The sequence below is a fragment of the Macrobrachium rosenbergii genome, chromosome 7, assembly GCF_040412425.1.
Source record: "Macrobrachium rosenbergii isolate ZJJX-2024 chromosome 7, ASM4041242v1, whole genome shotgun sequence".
NCBI lineage: Eukaryota > Metazoa > Arthropoda > Malacostraca > Decapoda > Palaemonidae > Macrobrachium > Macrobrachium rosenbergii.
The window spans coordinates 64,161,396-64,186,240 of NC_089747.1; the positions used below are offsets into that span (position 1 = coordinate 64,161,396).

Consider the following 24,845-nt stretch of genomic DNA (forward strand, 5'->3'; position numbering starts at 1 on the left):
GTGGGATGAAATCCAGTTTCAATGACAGAGGAAATTACTATGTCTCGGGTGGGTGGACCTGACAGAATCTGATTTCTGACTGGCTGTTTGTTGGTGCTGTTCCATCACATTCCATTTCAGAGTTCCAAGGGTCGTTGTATGTTTCGCTGTGTCCAGTTGATGAGGTTTGCTGCAGGATGGGTGTTTGGGAGACAGGCCACCATGCCGTTGGCTGGGAAGAAATCCATGGGGATGACAGAGGAAACAGTTGCCAACACCCATCTCAAAGCCTACCCCATCGTATGGACTAAGAAGATCGCGACGACTCCGGAACACGATGCAGCAGCATCCTCGCATCCAGCCAAAATCCTTCAGTCTTGAACAAAGTTTCTCCTGGTTTTCTTCTTGGAGATTTTAATTTTCGTCGTCTTCGTTTTCTTCATTCCATTCATCCTCTTCGTGCTCTTCATCCTCTTCTTCTTCTTCGTCCTCTTTGTTTTCTTCATCCTCTTCTTCCTATTCGTTATCTTCATCGCATTCTTCTTCTTACTCTTCATCTTACTCATCTTCTTCGTCTGCGTGATTTCTTTCCTTAGTTCTTGCTGTGCGTGAAAATCGTCGTCGCCGATGAAGAACTTCTACCTGCGTCCTTTCCTGTGTCCTTTTTTCTTCTTCTGCCTCTTTTTATTCTGACTCAAGCTATCTTCCAAAGTTTTAAACTTCCTGTTACTTTCCTGCAGTCGATTTCTTCTGGATTTCTCCAGCGTGCTTTTTCTGAAGTATTCCATTTTGATCTAGTTCAGAAATTTTGTCTCTGAGAACTTTGTTCTCTTCATCCAGAGCATTATTCTTATTTTCATTTACTGTAGAATTGTTCGCCGAGGCCATTTCCCGTTCTCTGTCAGATAGTTTCTCCTTCAGGGTTTCGTTTTCCCTAATCAGCAGGTGAAGTCTATCTTCCAGGATATGGACATTCTCCTGGATGGCTAAATTCCTCTGCGCCTCATTTCCATGATTTTTTTCTAGATCACCATTTCTTGCAAGAACAACAGGTATTTCTCGCTGTGAGGCTCTCAACTTTTCTTCGAGTTTTGTGGTTACCTGTTTCAATTTTTTCCTTTCTGCTTCATGTGCCTTGACTTTGTCTTCTAGGTAACCACAATAAAAATCGTTGTCAGAGGCTTGACTCAGCAGTTCTTCCAGTTTTTGTCGGTTCGTCTCACATTCTCGATCTTTGTCCTTGAGTTGCTCCTTTAGGTTATCAACTTCCATTCCTTTTCGGATTAGTGCGGCTTCGTACTCCTCCATTTTCATTTTCATCTCGTTGTTTAAGTCGTCATTCCTCTGGATTACAGTTGCTTCGTTATTCTTCAGCTCGTCAATTTCATTAAGGAGGCTCAAGTTTTTGTCCTCAGCCTCCTTCCTGGCCTCCTTCAGTTGAGAGATCATTTCCGTAGCGTAGTGAACGTCATCTTCCAGTCGTGCGATAGCATCTCGAGCATGTCGGCCAGTCTTCTTTTCCTCCATGTAGAAGTTTCCAAGAAGTCCTCCGAGAATAAGAGCCATCGCGTTTTGACCAATAAAATATCCAATGTTTTGGATAACATTGCCATTTACAATAGATATCAATGTTCCGGGACGGATCAGGGCCAGTACGTTGTTCACAACAAAATTAACTTTGCCTAGTAGAGACATGGTTAACTTTCTTTCATCCTGATCGAAATGCTAGAATCAGAAAAAGCCACTGAGCTTCGGGGATTCCAAAGATCGTTATTTCGGCTTCAGCGCGATTCCTTCATCGGGAGATTCCTCACGGAGCCTTCGAAAGCACTTGGAGAAGTTTGGGGAATGGTATAATAGGCTCCTGAAGACGTCGACCGATTCAGAGATCGTGTAAATGAAGACGACCGTGAAGATGAAAAAACAATTGTCTTCGACGGACAAGTAACTAAAAAGAAAGTTAGAACTTTTATCATTTCAGTCACAGTTGATTATAACAGACAAATAGAATGAAGAAATAAAAATTAGACGAAAAACAAGTATTTAAGCTATTTTGATGAGAGAAGTCTAAATTTCTTTAGTTCACACACACATGTGGAAGCGTATATGGGTATTTAGAGAATCGTCTCAATATTTTACACCAGCCATGTCCCAGAGTGTTAGGTAAGCGTTATTGGAGCTATATCGTGCCCTCCAAGGTCTCTGGAGCGGATTCATTTTGAGGCTCTGGTTATCCCTGAAAGTTTGTGTGTGTGTGTGTATGTGTGTGAGTGTGTCCATAAGTCATTCTTTTTATTTTGTCTTCCTTTAAGAGCATTAACTTCCCCTCCCATCAATATTTATATCAGCTCCGTTTAGGGTACTCTCTCCACAATATATATACTCATATATATATAAATATATATATATATATAATATATATATATAAATATATACCAAGAATATAAATATATAAATATATAAATATATAAATATTTAAATATATAAATATATAAATCAAATAAATATATATATATAATATATATATATATATATAATATCATATATATATATATATATATATATATATATATATATATATATATATATATATATATATAACATATATATATATATATACATATATACCATAATATAAATCACAATACAATATATATAAATATATAATATTATCAAACACACAATATATATCAATATATATGGCCGTGATATATATATATATATATATATATATATATAAATATTAAATATATTATATCAAATAAATATATATAAATATAAATAAAATATATAAATAATATAAATAGCAGGGACATAAATATATAAATATATATATATATATATATATATATAGGCCCCTTATATATAATATAGGGGGAGATGGATATATATATATAAATATCCTATATATAGTAAATCCAAATATATCAGAAGATTCATATATATATAAATATATTAAATATATAAATTGCTAAACGATATATATATATATATCATATACCATATATAAATATATAGCCACCTATATATATATATGAATAAAAATATAGCCATATATAAATATATAAATATATAAACCACCTGAGAGGAAGAACAATATATACATATAATATATATATTATATATATATATATATATATATATATAGGTATAATATATATAAATATATATATAAAATCAATATAAAATAAGATGAAATGGCATCTATATAATTTATATATATATAGGCTATACTCCTATATATATATGATGTTATGGGGGTTCTATAGGAACTTATTATGGCCTTCTTTATATGCCGTCGGATGTACTATATATAGGTATATATATATATATAAATCTATTTTCCTTCCTGAAAGATATTTGCCCATTGACCAGGCTGCTCTAATGGTTTTAGTATTGAAGTCATGTCAGTGGTTCTATGGAGAAAATCAGGATGTTCAGAACAGTTACAGACGAACGCCCACAACCTGTCATCCATCAGTCTCTAATGTTGTGTATGTTCTGAGACTGAAGGCTGAATAGTAAATATTTTTTGTGATTTCTAATACTATGTCATTGGGTCCTTCGGGTGTCAATGGAACTTGGAAATAAAGTCGAAAATTTGGCCAGGACCTACTGTACACCCTGGAGTCTCTTATGGTTTTTCACCTTTGGTAACGTGTGATGCATATATATGTATATGTATATATAGTGTTCAGGGGTGGCCCACAGGAAATTTTTTATAGATACATGTGCCAGTTTGTATCAAATGAAACTTTTTACAACTGATTTGATCTTGTACTCTAAGCACTTCTGTCATTTGCTTTTTCTGGGGAAAACGGTTCAATTGAATTTGGCCTTCTTGCCTTGATGTGTTGAAACTCACCAGCAGGCAGGCAGTTCACAAATGTCCAGTAGGTCACTATAGGTCACCATACTTTGTAGGAGGTAAAATTTAATGGGTGTGTTTCAAAAGGACAGATCCTTGTGTTATGATAACTTTCTTCATTAAGCCAGGTTTTTGTTTTGAAATGACTGCAAGGATGGCAGTTATAATTGGTAGAAATTGCTGGCCTCGTTAACTGTCTGGGCGACATCTTTATGTCTTTGTGTCGAGGGCATAGCGTCCCTTATCTGGCTCCTTACAGCTGCGGGGTGCGTCGAAGGAAGAGCTGTCAGCTATTAGTGCGGCCATCAAATCCTGCATTTACGCTGACCCAGACTGTCAGCAAAAAGTTTCTGTCACGGCACTTGATTAGTTTACTCTTTAATGCGCTATCTTTTGAGTGCTGGGGGCTACGTTTGCATTTTTTTATCAGTTTCTGTATCTTATTCCATATATTTTAACCCATATAAGACTATTAACGTATATACGGCCGTTTCTTTCGCCATTGATCACGTATTTTTGCATCGTCTGCTCTTTCCAGCCATGATAACCATGATGCAATTTTTCCCATGAAAACTGAGGGAGATTATCAGCGTGACGACTTTTTTGGAAAATAACATTCTCTTAGGTGCATTCACGTGCATTGATTCATCTTATGGATCTTTATTTGTTCAAAATGAGGGAAAAACTCTTTCGAGTTTTTAATGGTTCTGATTTATAAAAACAGGTTCCCAAAAATTATTCATTCGTATTTAGTCCATTAATCATCAGATTTTTATTTGAAGGAGCATATAATGGTAATATGACGCCTTGTTTAGTCCGTTAAAGATCTTGCATTTGGTAGTCTGTAGTTAATCCAATCTTGGGGCAAAAAAACCTAACTGTTCCTGTTACCTTGGCTATAAGATTATCGATGCATGGCTGTTTTCTATTTGAAAAAAATATTAAATAAAAGTAAATTGTTTCATATATGGAGTTTATTTTTGTATATGAAGTCTTTATTTTGACGTTCTAGAATTTATAAATAACAGGTTACAACAATTATTCATTCGAATTATAGTTGTTACTAATCATCAGATTTTTATTTGACATATATAATGGTATATATACCAGCTGTTTCCGAAAGATCTTGCATTTGGTAGTCTGTATAATCCAATCTTTGTGTAAACCTAGGTTCCTGTTATGAATGCACATCATCCACGATACATGTCTGTTTTCTATAAAAAAATATTAAATAAAAGTAAATTGTATGGAATTTATATATATATATATATATATATATATATATATATATATATATATATATATATATATATATATATAATCAAAGGCATATTCAGGTCTCCTTGAAGGAAATGATCAGTTGTTGTTTCATATCTCCTGTCTTCCTTCCACCTGCATCAAGTTTGGTGGGTGGAACCACTCAAACATTATTTTGAGAATGATGCCTCGGATTATCCCTAGTCCTTTTGACTGATTCCGATTCCTTGTTTTATGAATAATGGCGGATTTAGTGATCTCCCTTTTGTACAGGCAAGTTAAACGACTTTTACTTTCCCCATGAATTTTGACCGTCGACAAGGGAATTCCGAAGTGACCATCATCAATGAAAGAAGGAACGGAATCTTTCAAAAGGACTCGTTATAATTCCAGGCCCTAATATCAAGCCCATCAAATTCGCCGGGGTGGGAGGTAAACAGCTTTAGAGACAGCCGATCATTTCAGTCAATACCACCTACGTCGCTACCTTACAAATTTCTATATTAGCCAGTTATCAATACCATAGTAAAACCAAAATGACCACGAACATGTAGTACGTTTTAGACGTTGCCACTTTTCCCAGATTTGATTCATAAAACCTTGACCTAAGTTTGGATATCGCGTAGATATGACAAACACGTCGCCACACCTTCCCATACTAGGTCTGAAACAGTAAACAGCTTGACACTTGTTCTTCGTATCTAACCGTGAAGACGTAAAATGAACTGAAATCTGAAGAACTGAAGTCATACATTAAACTGCTTTGAACAAAAATAGGGTGAGGATGATCTAGTTTCTAATCACCTAAATAAATTATACTAATGCCCAATATCTAGGCCAGACTCACTGATGAAAATAAATGCTACAACACGAAATAAAAAAAAAAAAAAATACTATTATTGACTTCTCCAGTGATGGCAGATTTGTAAATTAACTCTTCTAGACAGCCAGGGGGAGGGATAATTAGGATTTTATGACCGGATTAAAGAACTCCGAACTGAGGAATGCAGATTAACTGTAGTCGGATTATAAGTCAGGAAGAAGTTTGGAAACGTAGCTAATGACACCCATATTGTGTGTACAGAGTTTCTATGTGCACTATAAATCTAAATATACACTCACACACACACACACACACACACACACACACACACACACACATATATATATATATATATATATATATATATATATATATATATATATATATATATATATATATATATATATATATGAATGTATATATATATATATATATATATATATATATATATATATATATATATATATATATATATATATATATATATATATATAAAACATAAAATGTTGTCTCTGTCCATTGATCCGTATGCTAATTGTTCTTTTTATAGTTGTTAGAATTCTCGAACGTTATGAATTATCAATGCCAAAATTGTTAGGTTTGAATTACTGTATATGAAATTACTGTATATGACATCTAGTGTTCAAAGGAGGGTAAAGAACAATACAAAGAAAAGGTATCTCTCTCTCTCTCTCTCTCTCTCTCTCTCTCTCTCTCTCTCTCTCTCTCTCTCTCTCTCTCTACGACTAAAGATAATTTGATTAAGAAAATGGTGATACCGATAAATTTCATCATCTAGTTTTACAGATTTTCCTTTATCGATATAATGAAACTGACACTGTTGTCAAATACGAAATGTTATGCCCGGAAATTACTGGCAGCCCGTTCACAATCATGAAATACAGACCTCATTTTCCTGTCTTTACCTTCTTAGCCTCTGTTGTCGTTTTCATCATTCTCAATGTCGGATGAATTTTCAGCATTGTTTCTTGTGCAAGAATTTTGTACGTAACTTTCATTTAGATTATGGTTTTTGTGTATTGTTTCATGTTTGAATGTTTGTTCGTTGTAGATCTAACCCTGTGATCTGTGACGTTTCAGAGTTTATTCATAAAGGACAACAATTAGTTATTCGAATGTTATATATATATATATATATATATATATATATATATATATATATATATATATATATATATATATATATATATATATATATATATTATACATACAACATATATATATATATATATATATATATATATATATATATATATATATATATATATATATATATATATATATATATATATATATATATATATATATATATATATATATATATATATATATATATACATACATATATAGCGACAGATATATAGCAACATAAGATAATATACACTGCTTCTGAAGTAATTTTTATGAAATGCTAAAGTTAAATTGATGAAATAAATTAGCAATTTAGAATAAGTAAACAAAGCATTTTCGGTCATTATTCAGAATGAAGCGCATCTGGAGTTCAGTCACATGCACTGAACCTATCGTAAAATAATAAAACAGTCAAGTGAGACATTTTCCATATTTCAGTTGGAATAATGTCAATAAACCACAGTTACTTATCGTTTTTCATTTGCGCTAGAGCTGGAAAAGAAAAACAGAGAAGAAAGTAACTCATTACCGATACAAAGTTGGATTGGATAGATTTATAGCCCTTCTACCCCTTGCGTCGAAAGACCAAAATTCCGTGTAAGAGAACGAACCAGCCCAGCAGTGTTGTCTCGCTACATAGCGTTGTCGCCAAGTGACTGGCGAATTCTCGCATTAGATATAGAAAATCAGGAAAATTATGATAAAAGGGGGTTCGGGAAGAAGTGTTTCTGTTTGGATATGGTCAACAAGACTTCCTCGGACCCAGGGAAAACATATTTTAGTGGATTAACCTTGAAAGGAAGGCAGAAAAAATCGATTATATATACACGTATATGTACTAAACGCCACGGTCAAAACATCTGCTCCCCGTATACGAGTATATACACGTACGTACTAAACGGCTCAGGCAGCGTTGGCGCGCTACGTATATATACGTACTAAACGGTTAAAGGGTTAAGCTCAACATCAAATCTCTTGCCTGTGTCATTGCTATTATTGTAAATCAGTCATAGGTAACAGAATAATAATAATAATAATAATAATAATAATAATAATAATAATAATAATAATAATAATATCATTGCAAAATCTTGCAACTATTATTGGTGTCATAACTAACTGAAAACCTTCAGCAAATTTAGCCGCGTTATTTTCGCGATGTTTGCCATACCTTGTAAAACTGCAGTATCGCAGGCAAATTGAACTATATTCTAATTTCTCATTCATACTCTTCATTTGCGGCGCAATAAACAGCATTTTATCCAGTTTAGAGGAAACATTGGTTGATCTCCCCCCAAAAAATTTAAAACGATATATTTATAGCCTTGATATGTAGACGAGTTTTGAGTAGCTTGTAACATTACCGCACTGTCAACGAATAGCAAACATTGCAGTATCTCCTGATTGTGAACAGTGTGGCAGCCGATTGCATTTTATCCCATTTGAAGGAAAAAATTCCGTTGCCCAACAAAAAATCCAGTGGTCATATATTTAGTCGATTTATACGTTGCTTGCAACATTGTCGTATTGCAAGCATATCGCAACATATTCCAATCTCGCATTCATATTCGTAACAAGAGGCTCAATATTCTGCATTATACAGAGTTTGAAAGAAAAGCCAAGGTGACCCCTGGAAACAATCCTACTGTAGTCCTTGCAACATTGTCTCATTGTAAAAAATGCAGTATATTGCAATATTGCGTTTACATTCTTGATTAGCAGCTTGATATGGCGAATTATTCGCCTTGTTATTGTGGCGATTTTCTTTCCATTATCCATAAATCATAGCCTCTAATTGGTACAGTTTTGTAGTCTCCTATTAAACTGCAACCCCCACCCCCTTCCTTTCCCCACCACCTGTATACTACCTCTTGAGACGATGCAACACACTTTAAAGTTAAAAGCTACTATATCTACAATCATCCTTACTGTGAAAATTATCAAATAAAAATAGCATAGCTTCCTTCAAATTTTTCATCAATACCATGGCGAACCACTGCGCGTTTAAAGTACAAAAAAATAAAAAATAAATAAAAAAAAGTCTCTTATAAGTGTTTCTACTTCGATACCCAATAGCGAACACGAGAGGACGGAAGGGAAAAGTCAAAAATGTGTTTTGGGGCAGCAGTTTTGACAATCGTTAATTTCTTAGTAAACATTCGAAGAGTTATCTCGACGCTGCACGCGTTTACTCTCGCTATTTGCAGTCCTTCATTTTTCCGGAATTTTAAAAAAACACGCTCGGTGGTGTTTAAAAAAAAAAAAAAAAATTGCACTATTTTCCATTAACTTTTCAAAGTTGTTTATGACCAATGTGGCTTATGTTTAGACCAGAAGAATGTGATATGTAGATATTTCTTACGAAAAAGAGACTCAGGAGAATATTTAGCCTTAGTTAAAGCTGATCCATTGACAGATATAATGACTTAACTGATTTTATTTGAAAGATGTGGTAAGAATTCCTTTGGGATCAGAGGTGAATAATTTTCTAAAAAAATTAAGCTTTTGAATAAGATAAAAACTCGATATGGAACTATGCACTCTACCCAACAAAGTAAGTTAGAAAATACTTCATTCTTGAAGCTAGGGAATTATGAAAAGGCAGGCACCTGAACTTAAAACATATCTGCAAGAATGGTACGTGAAATGCACAGCAAAGCCGAATTGGAGCATTTGCTACGCAACATAACTTTAACAAATTTATTTCCCATTCTTGAACATCTTATAAAATTATTTGCTTTAATACCTTTTTCATTCCTTCTAAAATAGCAAGATTTGCCTCAGGATAATAACTCAATACAAGTGACTTCTATTGAACAGTAAAATTAGGTGGTTACTGTAAAAGAAAACAATACTGTGATATATCTATATAAAGCCTATTACATATATATATGTATATATATATATATATATATATATATATATATATATATATATATATATATATATATATATATATATATATATATATATATATATAGATATATAATATATAGAGAGAGAGAGAGAGAGAGAGAGATAGAGAGAGAGAGAGACAATATCTTATATAAAAATTATATATATAAGTTCCCTCAGAACAGAAAGTGTAAAAGATTCTGGAGACAGTGTTTGAAAGTTTTCGCAAGCAGAGAAAATTTTAAATTGAATATGAGCAAGAAACATATTAAGGGGTTAAACGACAGCTAGGAAGATGGGGGAATGAATGTTAATATGGATGGTTGATTTGTGCTGGCATTTAAATGTTAATAAACGGACAATGGTAACATAGGTGACAATTTAAATTCATGGATAGATGCACAAGAGATAGCTGGGAAAATACATGGTTTTCGAAGAAAAGAGGATTGTCCCTGGAGTGCAAGCTGGAAAGTAAATAAACAATAGAGAAGAAAAAATCTTTTTAAATCACTGCAGTATGGATGTTGCATGTAAATGAATGAGTATACTTAACCATTTGAGGTGAACTGATTGTGGAATTATTATGTAGAAAATGAATTAAAATTTTGAGAATGTTATAGAGACTTAGAAGTAGAAGAAAAAGTCCACAGCTAGAAGAATCGTTATTTTCTGATGAGTCTGTAATGTGAAGGCGGGAATTTGTGTAAAATTATGAATTGCAGGTAAGAAGAATTAGACGAAACTGGAAGGGTCTGCTTAGTTGGGTGCAACCAAAGAGAGATTTTAGGATGGTTCAATATGTTGCTTCAGAGCCCCTTTCGTGGATATACGAGGCGGCTAATTTTGTGGACATTTTCTACGAATTCATCTCATACTTATTCAACAGTTAAGCAATGAATATCCACTATTATATATTTTTTCTCTGGCGCCATCTCTATAAAGATATACGGATTATATTCTAAATTATACACTAAATTAACAATGTATGTAAACGCCACTTCCGAAAAAAATGGCCCGAATAATGCCATTATGCTCTAATTGTCCAACATTAAAAGAACTACACTCAGTTTTTTTTTTACCGTGGCGCATTTGAACTCACTGTTTTTAAATAATTATCTAGTAATGTGAGTCAAAACTTATTTACTAACCTAAATTTCTCCCTCAGATACTTGTTTTGTCAATAAATAATGTTAACGAATGAAGAGATTGTAAAGTATTGTGATGGTAAGCCTAAATTTAATAACAACACCCGCCGAAGTCAACGACAGGAGCTTGTTTTCGGATGCACGCTGCATAATTTTTTTTAATTTTCACATATTTTAACACATTTGGGATAAATTACACCAAACATAAGAAAAACATGTTATTATAAACTTTCTTTGAATACCAGAATCTACTAAAAACATGGAATTAACAAAACTCGTTTTTGGTGAAAACTTCCTGGGAGGGAAAAGGAACAGCCTGTGGCTTTAGATAAAATTGCCTAGATAGGTAGGCCTAGTTATTCATATGGTATCCACATGCCAGCAAATGTTGATGGGCAAGAAAACTTTTCAGATACATATCATCTTTTATAGGCTTTTGTGCTGAAGCCTTTTGTTATATCATTATGATAAATATGATGATAAATATGAAGAGGCTATTTTTCTTTTGCCTAATAATGATGTACTTCCCTTATTATGGCTTTATTTCTTGCACACATTTCAAACTAGACTAGCCTATGTCTATGTGTCTCACACCATGTTTGACAATTGCAATAAATTTTGCTTAACTCTTTAAGGCAAGGAGTAACAGTAAACAGTAGCTGATGCTTGATATAAGTTAGGCTAGGTGTATGTAGGCCTATGATGTAAGTTCGTATAGAAAGGGTTTGCTTATTTTGTCGTAAAGGTATAGATTCTATACATAGCACTATTTTCAATTTGAGGATACTGTAGTGTTCCATAAATTGCATAAAATCACGATTAAACGAATTCATAATTTCGCCGAGTTACAACCGCGATACCCCTCTCTCCCCCCTCCATCTCCGCCTCGGTATTTGACAGTAGACGCCTATAGCCTACTAATTCTTAAAATGTATATGTGTATAGTACATTTTCTACTCAGTCACATATTCTTTTACCTCTCAAAATATCCGCAGAAACTCGTGTTAACCTTATATGTGTCCTGAACAGAATGTAAAATAAGAAAATAAAAAGTTTTCTTATCTCGGATTGTCTGCTGTAACTTACATGAAAGAGTAAGTTGTTAATTTCTACGAAATATATTTTTATTAGTGTGCACCTACAAAAAGAACCATAGAAACTATTTAATTGCTGATATAGCCATTAAAGTAATTTCAATAACATAACAATGATTTCAACACTTACATAAATCAGGAAGAAGGTGCAATGACATAAATCAGGAAAATGCTGCAATGACAATCAGCTTGGATAGTTTTCCCGTCAGGCCGCCACAGGCTGTTTCTTTTACCTCCCCGGAAGTTTTCATCAATAGCGAGTTTTATTAATTCCATGTTTTTAGTAGATTCTGGTATTCAAAAAAAGTTTATAATAACATGTTTTTCTTATGTTTAGTGTAATTTATCCCAATTGGTGTTAAAATATGTGAAAAGTAAAAAAAAAATATGCAGCGTGCATCCGAAAACAAGCTCCTGTCGTTGACTTCGGCGGGTGTTGTTATTAAATTTAGACTTACCATCACAATACTTTATAATCTCTTTATTCTTTAACATTATTTATTGACAAAACATATATCTGAGGGAGAAATTTAGGTTAGTAAATAAGTTTCCATTCACATTACTTGGTAATTATTTGAAAACAATGATGCTATTCGGACAAAATACTTGCAACCAATCAGCTAGCAGGAAACTTTTCCGAGCTACAAGGGCACCCCTGCCAGTGAGTGCCAATGCGCCTCTGAAAAAAAAAAAAAAAACTGAGTTTAGTGAAAAAAGGAAGTAGGAGAACAAAGAGTTTGCATTTCAAGGCAGGAGAACAATTCCTTCGAAGAAGGGAGATGACATGGAGAAGTGGGGCAGGAAGAGAGAGAAGAAAAGTAAACTTACACCGAGGCAGAGAATCCGCAAGGGTTGTCAATGTAAGCCTTGTCAATATAGGGCATAAATTCCCCAAAAAGTTACGTCAAAATTGTTGTTTCTGCCTGAGCAAAAGTTACAGTAAAGCTCAAAAGAAAAGAAGAATAATCAGTCATAATAATTATAAATTCATGCAATTTTTACTTTAGTTTTCATATATTTTCATAACATTTTGAAATTGTTACTTGATGGGCATCAGAAAGAAGTGAAAAATTTAAATATTATTTGATTTATATCATTATTAGAGCAAGAATGTTAAGACAAAGCCCTCACCAGATTTCCTTTTAGCTTAAAGAAATTACCTGCAACAACTTGTAAGGAATTACTGCTTCTTATCTTCGCATTTTACGAGTCACGCATACATTTCCCACAACGCGAGTGCAAACAGCAGTTAGCTTAGAAATTCTGAACTTTATTTGCATAGTCGGAGGGGCCATGACGCTGGAGTGTCTAGGAACGACTACAAGTCCTCCACTCTTTATGCTCTTGTTAGCAGAGACCGGAATTCTTTTCTAAGGAAATATTTACCATTTTTTTTTTTGCCTTTTTTTTTTTTTTTTTTTGCCTGCATTTCTTGCGCTGCTGAAAAGGATTTATTTTGAGATGGAAATTCCTGTTGCGTCTTGTCCTAGCCATAACGACGCACTTTTTTGTTATATTTTTAAAAAACTTATACTTTTAATATATACATATATATATATATATATATATATATATATATATATATATATATATATATATATATATATATATATATATATATATATATATATATATATATATATGTGTGTGTGTGTGTGTGTGTGTGTGTATGTATGACTATATAGAAATATTTTCTGTTAAAACAGAATTCCATCTAATAAAAGAAGCCCATAAAAACACCAAAATCTAGAAAGATAATGCTTTAATTTTGGAAAACAATATATTTCTGCTCCTATATATATATGAAATATTTTCTGTTATATATATATATATATATATGGAAAACAATATATATATATATATATATATATATATATATATATATATATATATATATATATATATATAATAGGCCAATCCTGAAGCCTATACTTTATTTAAGTCTTCGTTTTAAGAACAGAGGTTGGTATCTCGCTTTTCCCGAGATATTGTGTGACAGCGTGAGCCGGCTTGCTATGCCAGCTGGTCTGTCATCTTCACATCATAAGATATTCCTTGCCCTAACTAAATTCTAAGGACTGCTGGAAATGAGATACTAGGTACAAAACTAAAACCTTTATTGACAAAAAATAATGAAAATAACTTCAAAAAAAGAATTACGAAGAATGAAATCGAATTGATTCAATATAACTATGAAAATCTAAAGAAACAAGGTCCAAATCATAGCCACCCAATAATTTAATGAAATACAGAAATAATTCATCTGTCATTCAAATCATAAAAATGTCCATTAATAGAACCAGGTCATTTAAAAAATGTGTCACCACTCCCTTCCTTGAAGAGGAACGTGAAGGAGGGAGGAACGAATACCTGTAAAAGAACAGCATTATATAAAAAAACCAGAAAATGTGAAAAATGCAGAAACACAAGATTTCGCTGTCACAGGGGTAAAGTCTGTGCCCATAGTTTTGAAAGTAAAGTTTAAAATGTTTATGAGCATTACTCACTCCACCATTGTCCTCTGGAGGCACAGTTCCAGTCTGGGTGTTTTTTCTCTGTCACCCGAGCACACACTCAAAAAACGGTTCTCGTGTCCCCCTCATTCTATGAAGAACGCCCATTATATGGGATTTGTCAACGCACATATGAACACACTCTCGTGACATCGTTCGAGGTCAAAGTACGGTAAGACACGCCTCTTGCCATGTAGGGCGTCACGAGGTATCTGGTCACACACGTACTCACATACTCACTTGAATGCTTTCTTCAAATCCGGATTTAATAAACGGTTCACCTTCTAGAATGTTCTAAGCTGAAACTGCATTTTCGCTCCCCGTGTCCTGTCACCAAGGGGCTTCTGCGACCATTGACTTCTTGTGGTATGCGAATGATTCAGTATTTTTCTTCATTGTTGTGCATAGTCAAAAGATCACTCGAATAGCTGACCCATCTTTCAAAAGTCACTTTCGTAATCAGTTACAGTAGCTCGGTCCACGCACTCGAGGTGACCTCACCTTGTTACGATAACTGTCTACTAGAAAGATCTAGATGCAAAACTTATATATCTATCTCATAACACAGATACTATATCACAATCAGTTCTTTCAAGAAACGCATCACTTGAGACGATTTCACTCCTGGTACTGCCTCACGTTGAATGGCCTGCGACTGCGCATGTCAACGGTGATCCGACCAAGATGAAAGGCTTGCGACTGCACCAGTCCCAGCTGAATGTATTCCTACGTTTCCCAGCGATCCGATCAAGATGAGTGGCTTGCAACTGCACAAGCCCATGTTCAATGTGGCGCTCGCGAATCCTTTGCGCCAACCCAGCGTCTCCCCGAAACTATGGCAATATGTAGACATCCTGCCCGGCGTCTTCCAAAGCCCTGGATCGTCTCACCTTAGTGCAGAAGTAACGTTAACAGCTTTCTCATATGTTGAGGACGGTGAAGCTATTCCAACAGCTCCGTTGCGAGGAAGTGGTGTTTTTCGTATGTCGGTCATGTCGACAGTCATATCAAACAGTGATTCGTCTATTCCCTATGCCATATTATTACTGAACCAATAAGACTACTAGTGCAAAGGTCATGTGTTCTCCATGTGAAACAATTCCAAGTTGCTACCCGGAATTTCCACAGTCAACCCACTATCAGGTACACTAACTCTAAGGAACTATTCCTAAAAATTCTACCCAAAAAAAAAAATTACCCGAGAATCCTATCCATATACTGAATTCACGAAAAGCAACCCTAAAATCTGAAAGGTATCATATCTTGTAAAAAACATCAAAGTTCTACTCTGGTTAGCGAATGATGCTCCATACCCGACTAATTCTCAGCACAATAGCAATTGACACATTGGCAATCGCTCCTACGATCCTAACAACTACAATTACTTATGGCACAGCTTTCTTATTTTTTAAAAGAGAACTGAAAAATCTCAAATACTCGAATTCGATATCCCTATCAAAATCTTCCTAAACCTCTCCTAAATCCTAACTGACATATCCCAACCTGTAAAAGATCAGACCCGTTCAGTCCGATATACTAAATACCTCCCCAAAACAAAATCCTAAACAACAAACCCATTATTCTGCAGCTCTATATTGGAAGATATTGCGTCAGACGACAAAACACATCATAACATTCTTACATAATATGACACGGGTCTAACCTCTTATGAAATTAGCCCATGTCACAATTCCCAAAGTCATATGTTTTGGCTTATCAAGTGATCATGTTCCTTCCTCTATACATTGCAGAAAGGGTGTGTGTACCGCTGTACAACCAACTGACTCCACTATGCCCCTACACCCATTAATCGTGCTACTTACGCAGTGTTTTTCATCATATTTGAGTATTTACTGAGTGGCACTCTTAATCTTTCCAATTGTATAATTTACTTTGAAAGGTGCCAACAGCCCATCGTATACAGCTCTATGTAATTAATTCTTCTGATTGCTGTAAATACAGTTAATTAATTTAGACACGGAATTTCTCTTCTGAGTCCTTCCATTACCTGTATTTTAATTCTACTTAAATTCATTCTTGTACGACGTGTTGGTCTCCAGTTGGTCTCCAGTCAGATGTGTCTTTGCCAACATATATATATATATATATATATATATATATATATATATATATATATATATATATATATATATATATATATATATATATATATATATATATATATATATATAAGATATAGTATTAAATATTTATATATGTCTATTATAGTTGTTCCCTTTTTCCTCATCTTGATATTATATATATATATATATATATAAGAAAAACAAATCAGACATTCGATTTTTTTATAAATATATATATAAGATGGAAGATATATATATTTTTTTCTGCTTGTGCAGTGTCGTGTATGTGTGTGTGTGTGTGTGTGTGTACCATATTTGTGTGTGTGTGTGTGTGAAAGTGTTTGTAAGTAAGGCTGTGTGTGTACGTGTGACTTGGATGTGTGTGTGTAAATAATTAAACTGCATGTGTAGAGATGCTATGCTTGACAGTAAGATGATCTAAAGGATAACAGTATTACAAAATGGAGCTTTATATTTCTATGTCTATTCAACCGAGTTGTTCCCTTTTCCCTCATCTTGATGGGGACATTAACGTTATTTCGTTTTGCTGTATATATATTTCTTTCGCTTGATGACGTAATAAGAAAACAAATCAGACATTCGATTTTTTTTGTTATAAAATCAGTAGCTAAGGTAGTAAGATGGAAGATATTTTGCTCATATTCGTCCCATTTTTTTCTGTTTGTGCAGTGTCGTGGTATAAGAAGATTTGGTAGCAAATGAAGTGTGTAGTGGTTTATGTTTGCAGATGATACCATATTTGTTCGTGATAGCAAAGAAAAATTCAGAGACAAGTGAAAGTGACTGAAAGTGTTTGTAAGTAAGGCTGTGAGGGTAATATGGAAACAGAAGCAAGGAAAGAATGATAAACTGACTTGGATGAGGAGAGGACTTAGATTTCGTAAAGGCATTAGAGAGTAAATAACTAAACTGGGGCATGTAAGAATAGAGATGCTGTGGCTATTTTTTATATATATACACATACACTTCCCATACACAGAAACACACACTCACTAAGATACTAACATACATACATATACACACATTATATATATATATATATATATATATATATATATATATATATATATATATATATATATATATATATATATATATATATATATATATATATATATATATATATATATATATATATATATGTGTGTGATGTGTGTGTGTTTATATGTGTATATATAAGTGTATATATATCGTTATAAAGAAATAGCCACATTATCTCTGTTCTTACATGCAGTTTAATTATTTACTTTCTAATATATTTACGAAATATATATATCTTCTCCTCATCCATATCAGTTTATCATTATATTTGCTTGTTTCTGTTTCCATGATATTTATATATATATATATATATATATATATATATATATATATATATATATATATATATATATATATATATATATATATATATATATATATATATATATATATATATATATATATATATATATATATATATATATATATATATATATATATATATATATATGTATATATATATATATATATATATATATATATATATATATATATATATATATATATATATATATATATATATATATATATATGTATGTATGTATATATATATATATATATATATATATATATATATATATATATATATATATATATATATATATATATATATATATATATATATATATATATATATATATATATATATATATATATATATATATATATATATATATACCATAAGCTGTTTTTAGGCAATATTGCACACCGGAATATCGGTTTGCATTATCCAATACTCCATCATTCACGAGACAAAGGAAAGAACACCCCTTTAACTTACAGTTTAAAAGCCTAATATAATTACGTGACGGTTGATTATTCTCATGCTCGCCACTATATAATGTCTCCGAGTTCAGCTGTTAATTGAGTATTTAACTGAGTATTTCGCGTTCTTTTTTCCTCACTGAGCATAAAATGTATATGTTCGTATCTAAAACAAGTTAGAATTCATGACAACATTCAACTAATGTGCACACAAACACATGCACACACATGTTTATACAGAAAATGGATGTGTGTGTGTGTTCCAGCATAACTTTGAAACGCATTGAGCAATTTCAACCAAACTTGGTATACATATATGACTTACTGTCTGGAAAAGAATGCTGTCGGGGAAAGACATCGCAAGCACCAAAGGACGCCAAAGGGCACCATAGGGTGTGGGGGGGGAAGGGCTCCCCTGTAACAGGACTGGTTCTGCCAGTAGACTTAGTAACTAAATAAACTCTACAAATTTATCGTACCTCATTTCAGTATTCTATTATGACTTACTATCTGGAAAAGAATACTGTGGGGGTAAGATACCACTGGCACCAAAGGGGGTTGGGGTGGGAAGGGGTGACATGTAAAAATAACCAAAAACGACAGATATTAGTGTCTAATCCATAGTTTTCGATGTTGCTGAGATGAATATTGACACTCCCAGTGCCCTTTAAGTCGAAGTTCAGCCCCGATAGGAATGGGGGTGAGAAGGGGTGAAATATAAAATGTCAAAAATGTTGGCTATTGTAACTGAAGAACTATCTGAACAGGAGAGAGAGAGAGAGAGAGAGAGAGAGAGAGAGAGAGAGAGAGAGAGAGAGAGAGAGAGAGAGAGAGAGAGAGAGTTTATCAGTTGTCATCCAGAGTTTTCCAGGGCAGTGCCAGGTTGGTCAGCTAGTTATACATATATATATATATTATACATATACATATATATATATATATATATATATATATATATATATATATATATATATATATATATATATATATATATATATATATATATATATGTGTGTGTGTGTGTGTGTGTGTGTGTGTGTGTGTGGGTGTGTGTGTGTGTATGTAATATACATGAATATATTATATATAAATTTATGGAAAGAAGTGTTTATACAAAAGTTTCATTTATATTGTTAGTTGCAAATATCGTCTCCATATTCTGGTGAATTGTTAGCTTTGTATTTTTTCGCTGTATTTTAATTATCATGGCTGAATTAATCAACAGTACGGTTTGAACGACAGAAATACGATTTTTCTTTGATTGAAAGTAAAAATAATTTAATGTGAACTGGTGGCAATATTCTAGTGCAGTCTGTATGCAATCAAAATAAATATGTATACACAAATAAAAACCGGACGCGAGTAATTTGCTATGGGACCGGTATAGCTTTAAAAGTATTTATCCGATAAATCAGTTATGCTCCAAGGAGATGTAATCATTATTATCTGAAATGGTTACCACAAATAACAGTGAATACCGTTACCATTGTAGCTGAAGGTAAGAATTTTTCTTATTTTTCTTAATTTTATTCATTTAAAATTTCAGAATCAATAATAGAGTATATTAGTATCGAATATAACGTTAAAGCAACGCATACTGAAGCTGTAACAAATATATGGCTCTAAATGTGAGATAATAGGGTATAATTGTCGCTTTAACAAATTCAAATTCAAATTAGGTGAATAAAGTGACTCGTATAATATCTGGAAAACACAAAATCAGCATATGGCATTAGGATGAAATTAAATTTAAGACAAAGGAATTGATTCATTCCTGGGATGATATAATTTCCAGATAACATCCTCTCAATCCTGAGAAAGATACACATACGCTCCCTACCCTCTGTTAACAAAGAATATTTGAAATGCTCTGAATGCCTTGAGCGAGAGTAAATGTATTTTTGTTCTACCGCTAATAAAAATTTTCTGTAGACTTTTGGACCAAAGATATTTATGAATCTTGATGCATTAGCCTGCATTCTGATTCTGTCTAACAGAACTGATAACCACCTGCCATTCTATCTCTCTCTATTTCCATCTATATGTTTAAGCCTTTTTAAGGTCATCGTCAGCTCTTTTTACTTAGCACAATAAGGATAAAATATTAGCTACCAATTACGCAACCGAGGGGAAAAGGTTGATGAAAGATATTTCCTATTAAGAACTAAACAGCGCTATGAAAAAGATCAATCATAGTACTGTGTTTATCAGTTTATCAGTTCGTTTCATTGAAGGCAGACCGTGAATGTGTTTGGGTGATCCTCCGTTCCCCAACCATGGAAACCCGATGTTTTCAAAATGACAATGAGGCGGGATGAAGTCGAGAATTTATTTCCAAACAACACCCCAGACTGAGCACAGGAGCGATTACAAAACAACAAAATAAGAAAGCGGGTTTTGCTAGAGGGGATGATACAGATTCTATTATTATTATTATTATTATTATTATTATTATTATTATTATTATTATTATTTATAAGAAAAAAAAACCTATTTTATGGAATAAGCCTATAGGGGCAATTGACATGAAATCGAACTTCCAAAGAATATGGTGTTCATTTGAAAGAAGTTGCAGAAAATAACAGAATGAAGAGATCAGCTATTTAAAATAAAAAAAAAAGGATTACTCAGCAAAACAATTAATGAATAGATAAAAATATAAACAAATTATTGAAAAAAACAAGGTGAATTGTTCTAGGGTGGCAATGCATTGCATCTTCGTTTGGACTTTTGAGGTTCTAATTGCACAACATTTTCAGGGAGACTATATACATGGTAAAATGGAAAAATAGTTAAGTGATTATAAAGAATAAGAGGAAAATTTTTCCTCACGTTAATCAATGATTATCTCATGTAACCAGTAAAGGATTTCTTGGAAATATGTCTGAATAAATTAGCCACTGAAAATAAATAAACTCAACCACTCAGTCCACAAATATAACAGTGCTGACCCTTGAAATTTTGGCATAAGAACAAATCTGATTTGCCTTAGGCTCCAGCAAGATATTTAAACAGATACGACTTTATTGATAAGGTATTTGAAGCCTGGCAAAATAAAAGTGGTTTGAACAGTTCAACATGATGCAGTATGCGCTATTTTGTTAAACTTCCCCTGAGCATTCAACAAAAGAAAACAGAATAAGACTGAAAAGAAATAACGAAGAAAGGGAATTTTCGTTTTTTTTTCCAGGAAAGAAACCCATTTAAGTTACCGTGTTCAAGCGGGTGCAGAGATTTTTTCGTAACCATAATACAGCTCTGTCCACCAAATTAGAAGCAAATGCGGCGGGGTCGAAAGTCCTGATAAAAAGGGAGAATCTTTCTACCCAAGGTGAATTGTCCTGGCCGAAATCCCTACAATGGCCGCACAAAAGCGAGCAAATGAAAGAACTGAATCCCCTGCCCAAAGGAATAATAGGGTGCTGAAGATTACTTGGTTTCGAAACAAATTATTTGAAATCCTGCTGTATAATGCAGGAACACAATTATCACGAAATTGCACTCATGCGATTTAATGAGTAAATGGAAATTTTAAAAGTGTAGAAATACACTCACACACACGCACACACATATGTGTGTGTGTGCGTGTGTCTGTGTGGACGCAAGTGTGTGTGTGTATGTATGTATATAAACAGTATATATACACATAAACGCACACACACAGGTATATCTATCTAATTATCTATCTAATATATATATATATATATATATATATATATATATATATATATATATATATATATATATATATATATATATATATATATATATATATATTATATATATATAAGTTTTATAAAAATATAAAAACTCTAAATTGAAAAACAATAGAAATAGAGAAATTATGTGTAGTTAAGAGAGTTTGAATTTATCCCCCACTGGGTAGTTGCTGGATGACGACTTCCAAGTACCTGACTGTCCTCCTCGTCGATTGGGCTGTATACCTGGCTGCCGGACGAAGCTCCTCTGTTGCCAGAGGTTCCATTTACGTCTTTGTCGTTTAATCTTTCATTCATTCCATCATTACTGAATTTTGCTACTTACCATAGCTGGACCCTACCCCATCAGGAATAGGTACTCATTTACAGCTCAGTAGACTGAGGAAATTGTAGTATGGGTCCTTTCTCAAGTAATCAACGCCGAGGAAAGCAGTCACCCATTCAAAGACTGACCAGCCCCAGTCCATCGATGAGCTAAACCACTCAGCCACGGCGCCCCACCATCACCTATCAACAGAAAGGCTACAGAAGGAAGTGTAGGGGCACAAAAGACCATCTCCCAATAGACAAAATGGTAATGAAGAATAACGAGAGAAGGAGAACCAACCTAAGTATGGCATGGATTGACTACAAGCCTTTGACATGATACCGCACATGTGGATAACAGAATGTCTGAAAATATATGGACCAGAAGAAAACCTTATCAGTTTCCTAAAAAATACAATGCGCAACTAAAATACAGTACTTACAAGCTCTGGGATAAGACTAGCAGAGGTTAGCATCAGGAGAGGGATCTTTCAAGGTGACTCACTGTTCCCACTACTCTTCGTTATAGCCACGATTCCCATGACAAAAGTACTGCAGAAGATGGATCCTGGGTACCAACTCAAGAAAGGAGCCAACAGAATTAACCATCTGATTTTCATGGACGACATAACGCTGTATGGTAAGAGCATCTAGGAAATAGATACCCTAATCCAGACTGTAAGAATTGTATCTGGGGACATCAGGATAGAGTTTGGAATAGTAAAAAGGCAAAGTAACAAGGACTGAAGGGATAAAGCTACCAGACAGGAATAGCATCAAACACATAGATGAGACAGGATACAAATACCTGGGAATAATAGAAGGAGAGGATATAAAACACCAAGAGATGAAGGACATCATCAGGAAAGAATATATGCAGAGACTCAAGTCAAAACTCAACACCGGAAACATGACGAAAGCCATAAACACATGGGCAGTACCAGTAATCAGATACAGAATAGGAGAAGTGGAGTGGACGAAGGTTGAACTCTGCAGCATAGACCGGAAAACTACAAAACAGATGGCAATACACAAAGCACTTCACCCCAGAGCAAATACAGACAGACTATACATAACATGAAAGGTAGGGGGAGAGAGGGCTATTAAGCATAGGGAGGACTGTGTTAACATCGAGAGCAGAGCACTGGACAATATCTGAAAACCAGCAAAGACAAGTGGCTAAGGAGTACATGGGAAGAAGGACTGATAAAAGTAGATGAAGACCCAGAAATATACAGAGACAGGAGAATGAAAAACAGAACAGAGGAATGGCACAACAAACCAATGGATGAACAGTACATGAGACAGACAAAAGAACTGGTTAGCGATGAAACATGGCAATGGCTACACAGGGGAAAACTCAAGAAGGAAACAGAAGGAATGCTAACAGCGGCACAAGATCAGGCCCTAAGAACCAGGTATGTTCAAAGAACAATAGATGGATATAACATCTCAAATATGCAGGAAGTGCAATATGAAAGATGAGACCATAAACCACATAGCAAGCAAATGTCCGGCCCTTGCACAGAACCAGTACAAAAAGAGATATGATTCAGAAGCAAAAGCCCTCCACTGAAGTCTGTGCAAGAAACACTAGCTAGCTTGCAGTAATAAGGGATACGAACACCAACCTGAGGGAGTAATAGAAAACGATCAGGCAAAGATCCTCTGGGACTATGGTATCAGGACAGATAGGTGATACGTGCCAGTAGACCAGACATGATGTTGACTGACAAAATTAAGAAGAAAGCATCACTCAATGATGTCGCAATATCATGGGACACCAGAGTAGATGAGAAAGAATGAGAAAAAATAGGTACGTGATGAGAAAAAATTGGTACGTATCAAGATATAAAAATCGAAATAAGAAGGATATGGAATATGTCCGTGGAAATTGTACCCATAGTCATAGGAACACGGCGTGATCCCAAGATCCCTGAAAAGCAATCTGGAAAAACTAGATGTCGAAGTAGCTCCAGGACGCATGAAGAAAAGTGTGCTACCAGAAACGGTGCACATAGTGAGAAAAGTGATGGACCCCTAAGGAGGCAGGATGCAACCCGGAACCCCCAAACTATGAAAACCACCCAGTCGAATAGGATGACTGTGACAGACAAAAAAAAAAAAATAATAATAATAATAATAATAATAATAATAATAATAATAATAATAATAATAATAAT

The 24,845-nt window shown here is 33.7% G+C and overlaps 1 protein-coding gene across 1 annotated transcript; it reads right to left on the reverse strand.

The window, feature by feature from the left end:
• Nucleotides 1-705: 705 nt before the first annotated feature.
• Nucleotides 706-1,545, reverse strand: LOC136840454 (fibrinogen- and Ig-binding protein-like). The gene has a single exon (XM_067107129.1). It carries the CDS (start codon nucleotides 1,543-1,545, stop codon nucleotides 706-708), a length of 840 nt encoding a protein of 279 aa, XP_066963230.1.
• Nucleotides 1,546-24,845: the final 23,300 nt, after the last annotated feature.

Excerpts from the sequence above, each read along its gene's own strand:
- LOC136840454 (XM_067107129.1), bottom strand. The coding sequence starts at position 1,545 with ATGGCTCTTATTCTCGGAGGACTTCTTGGAAACTTCTACATGGAGGAA.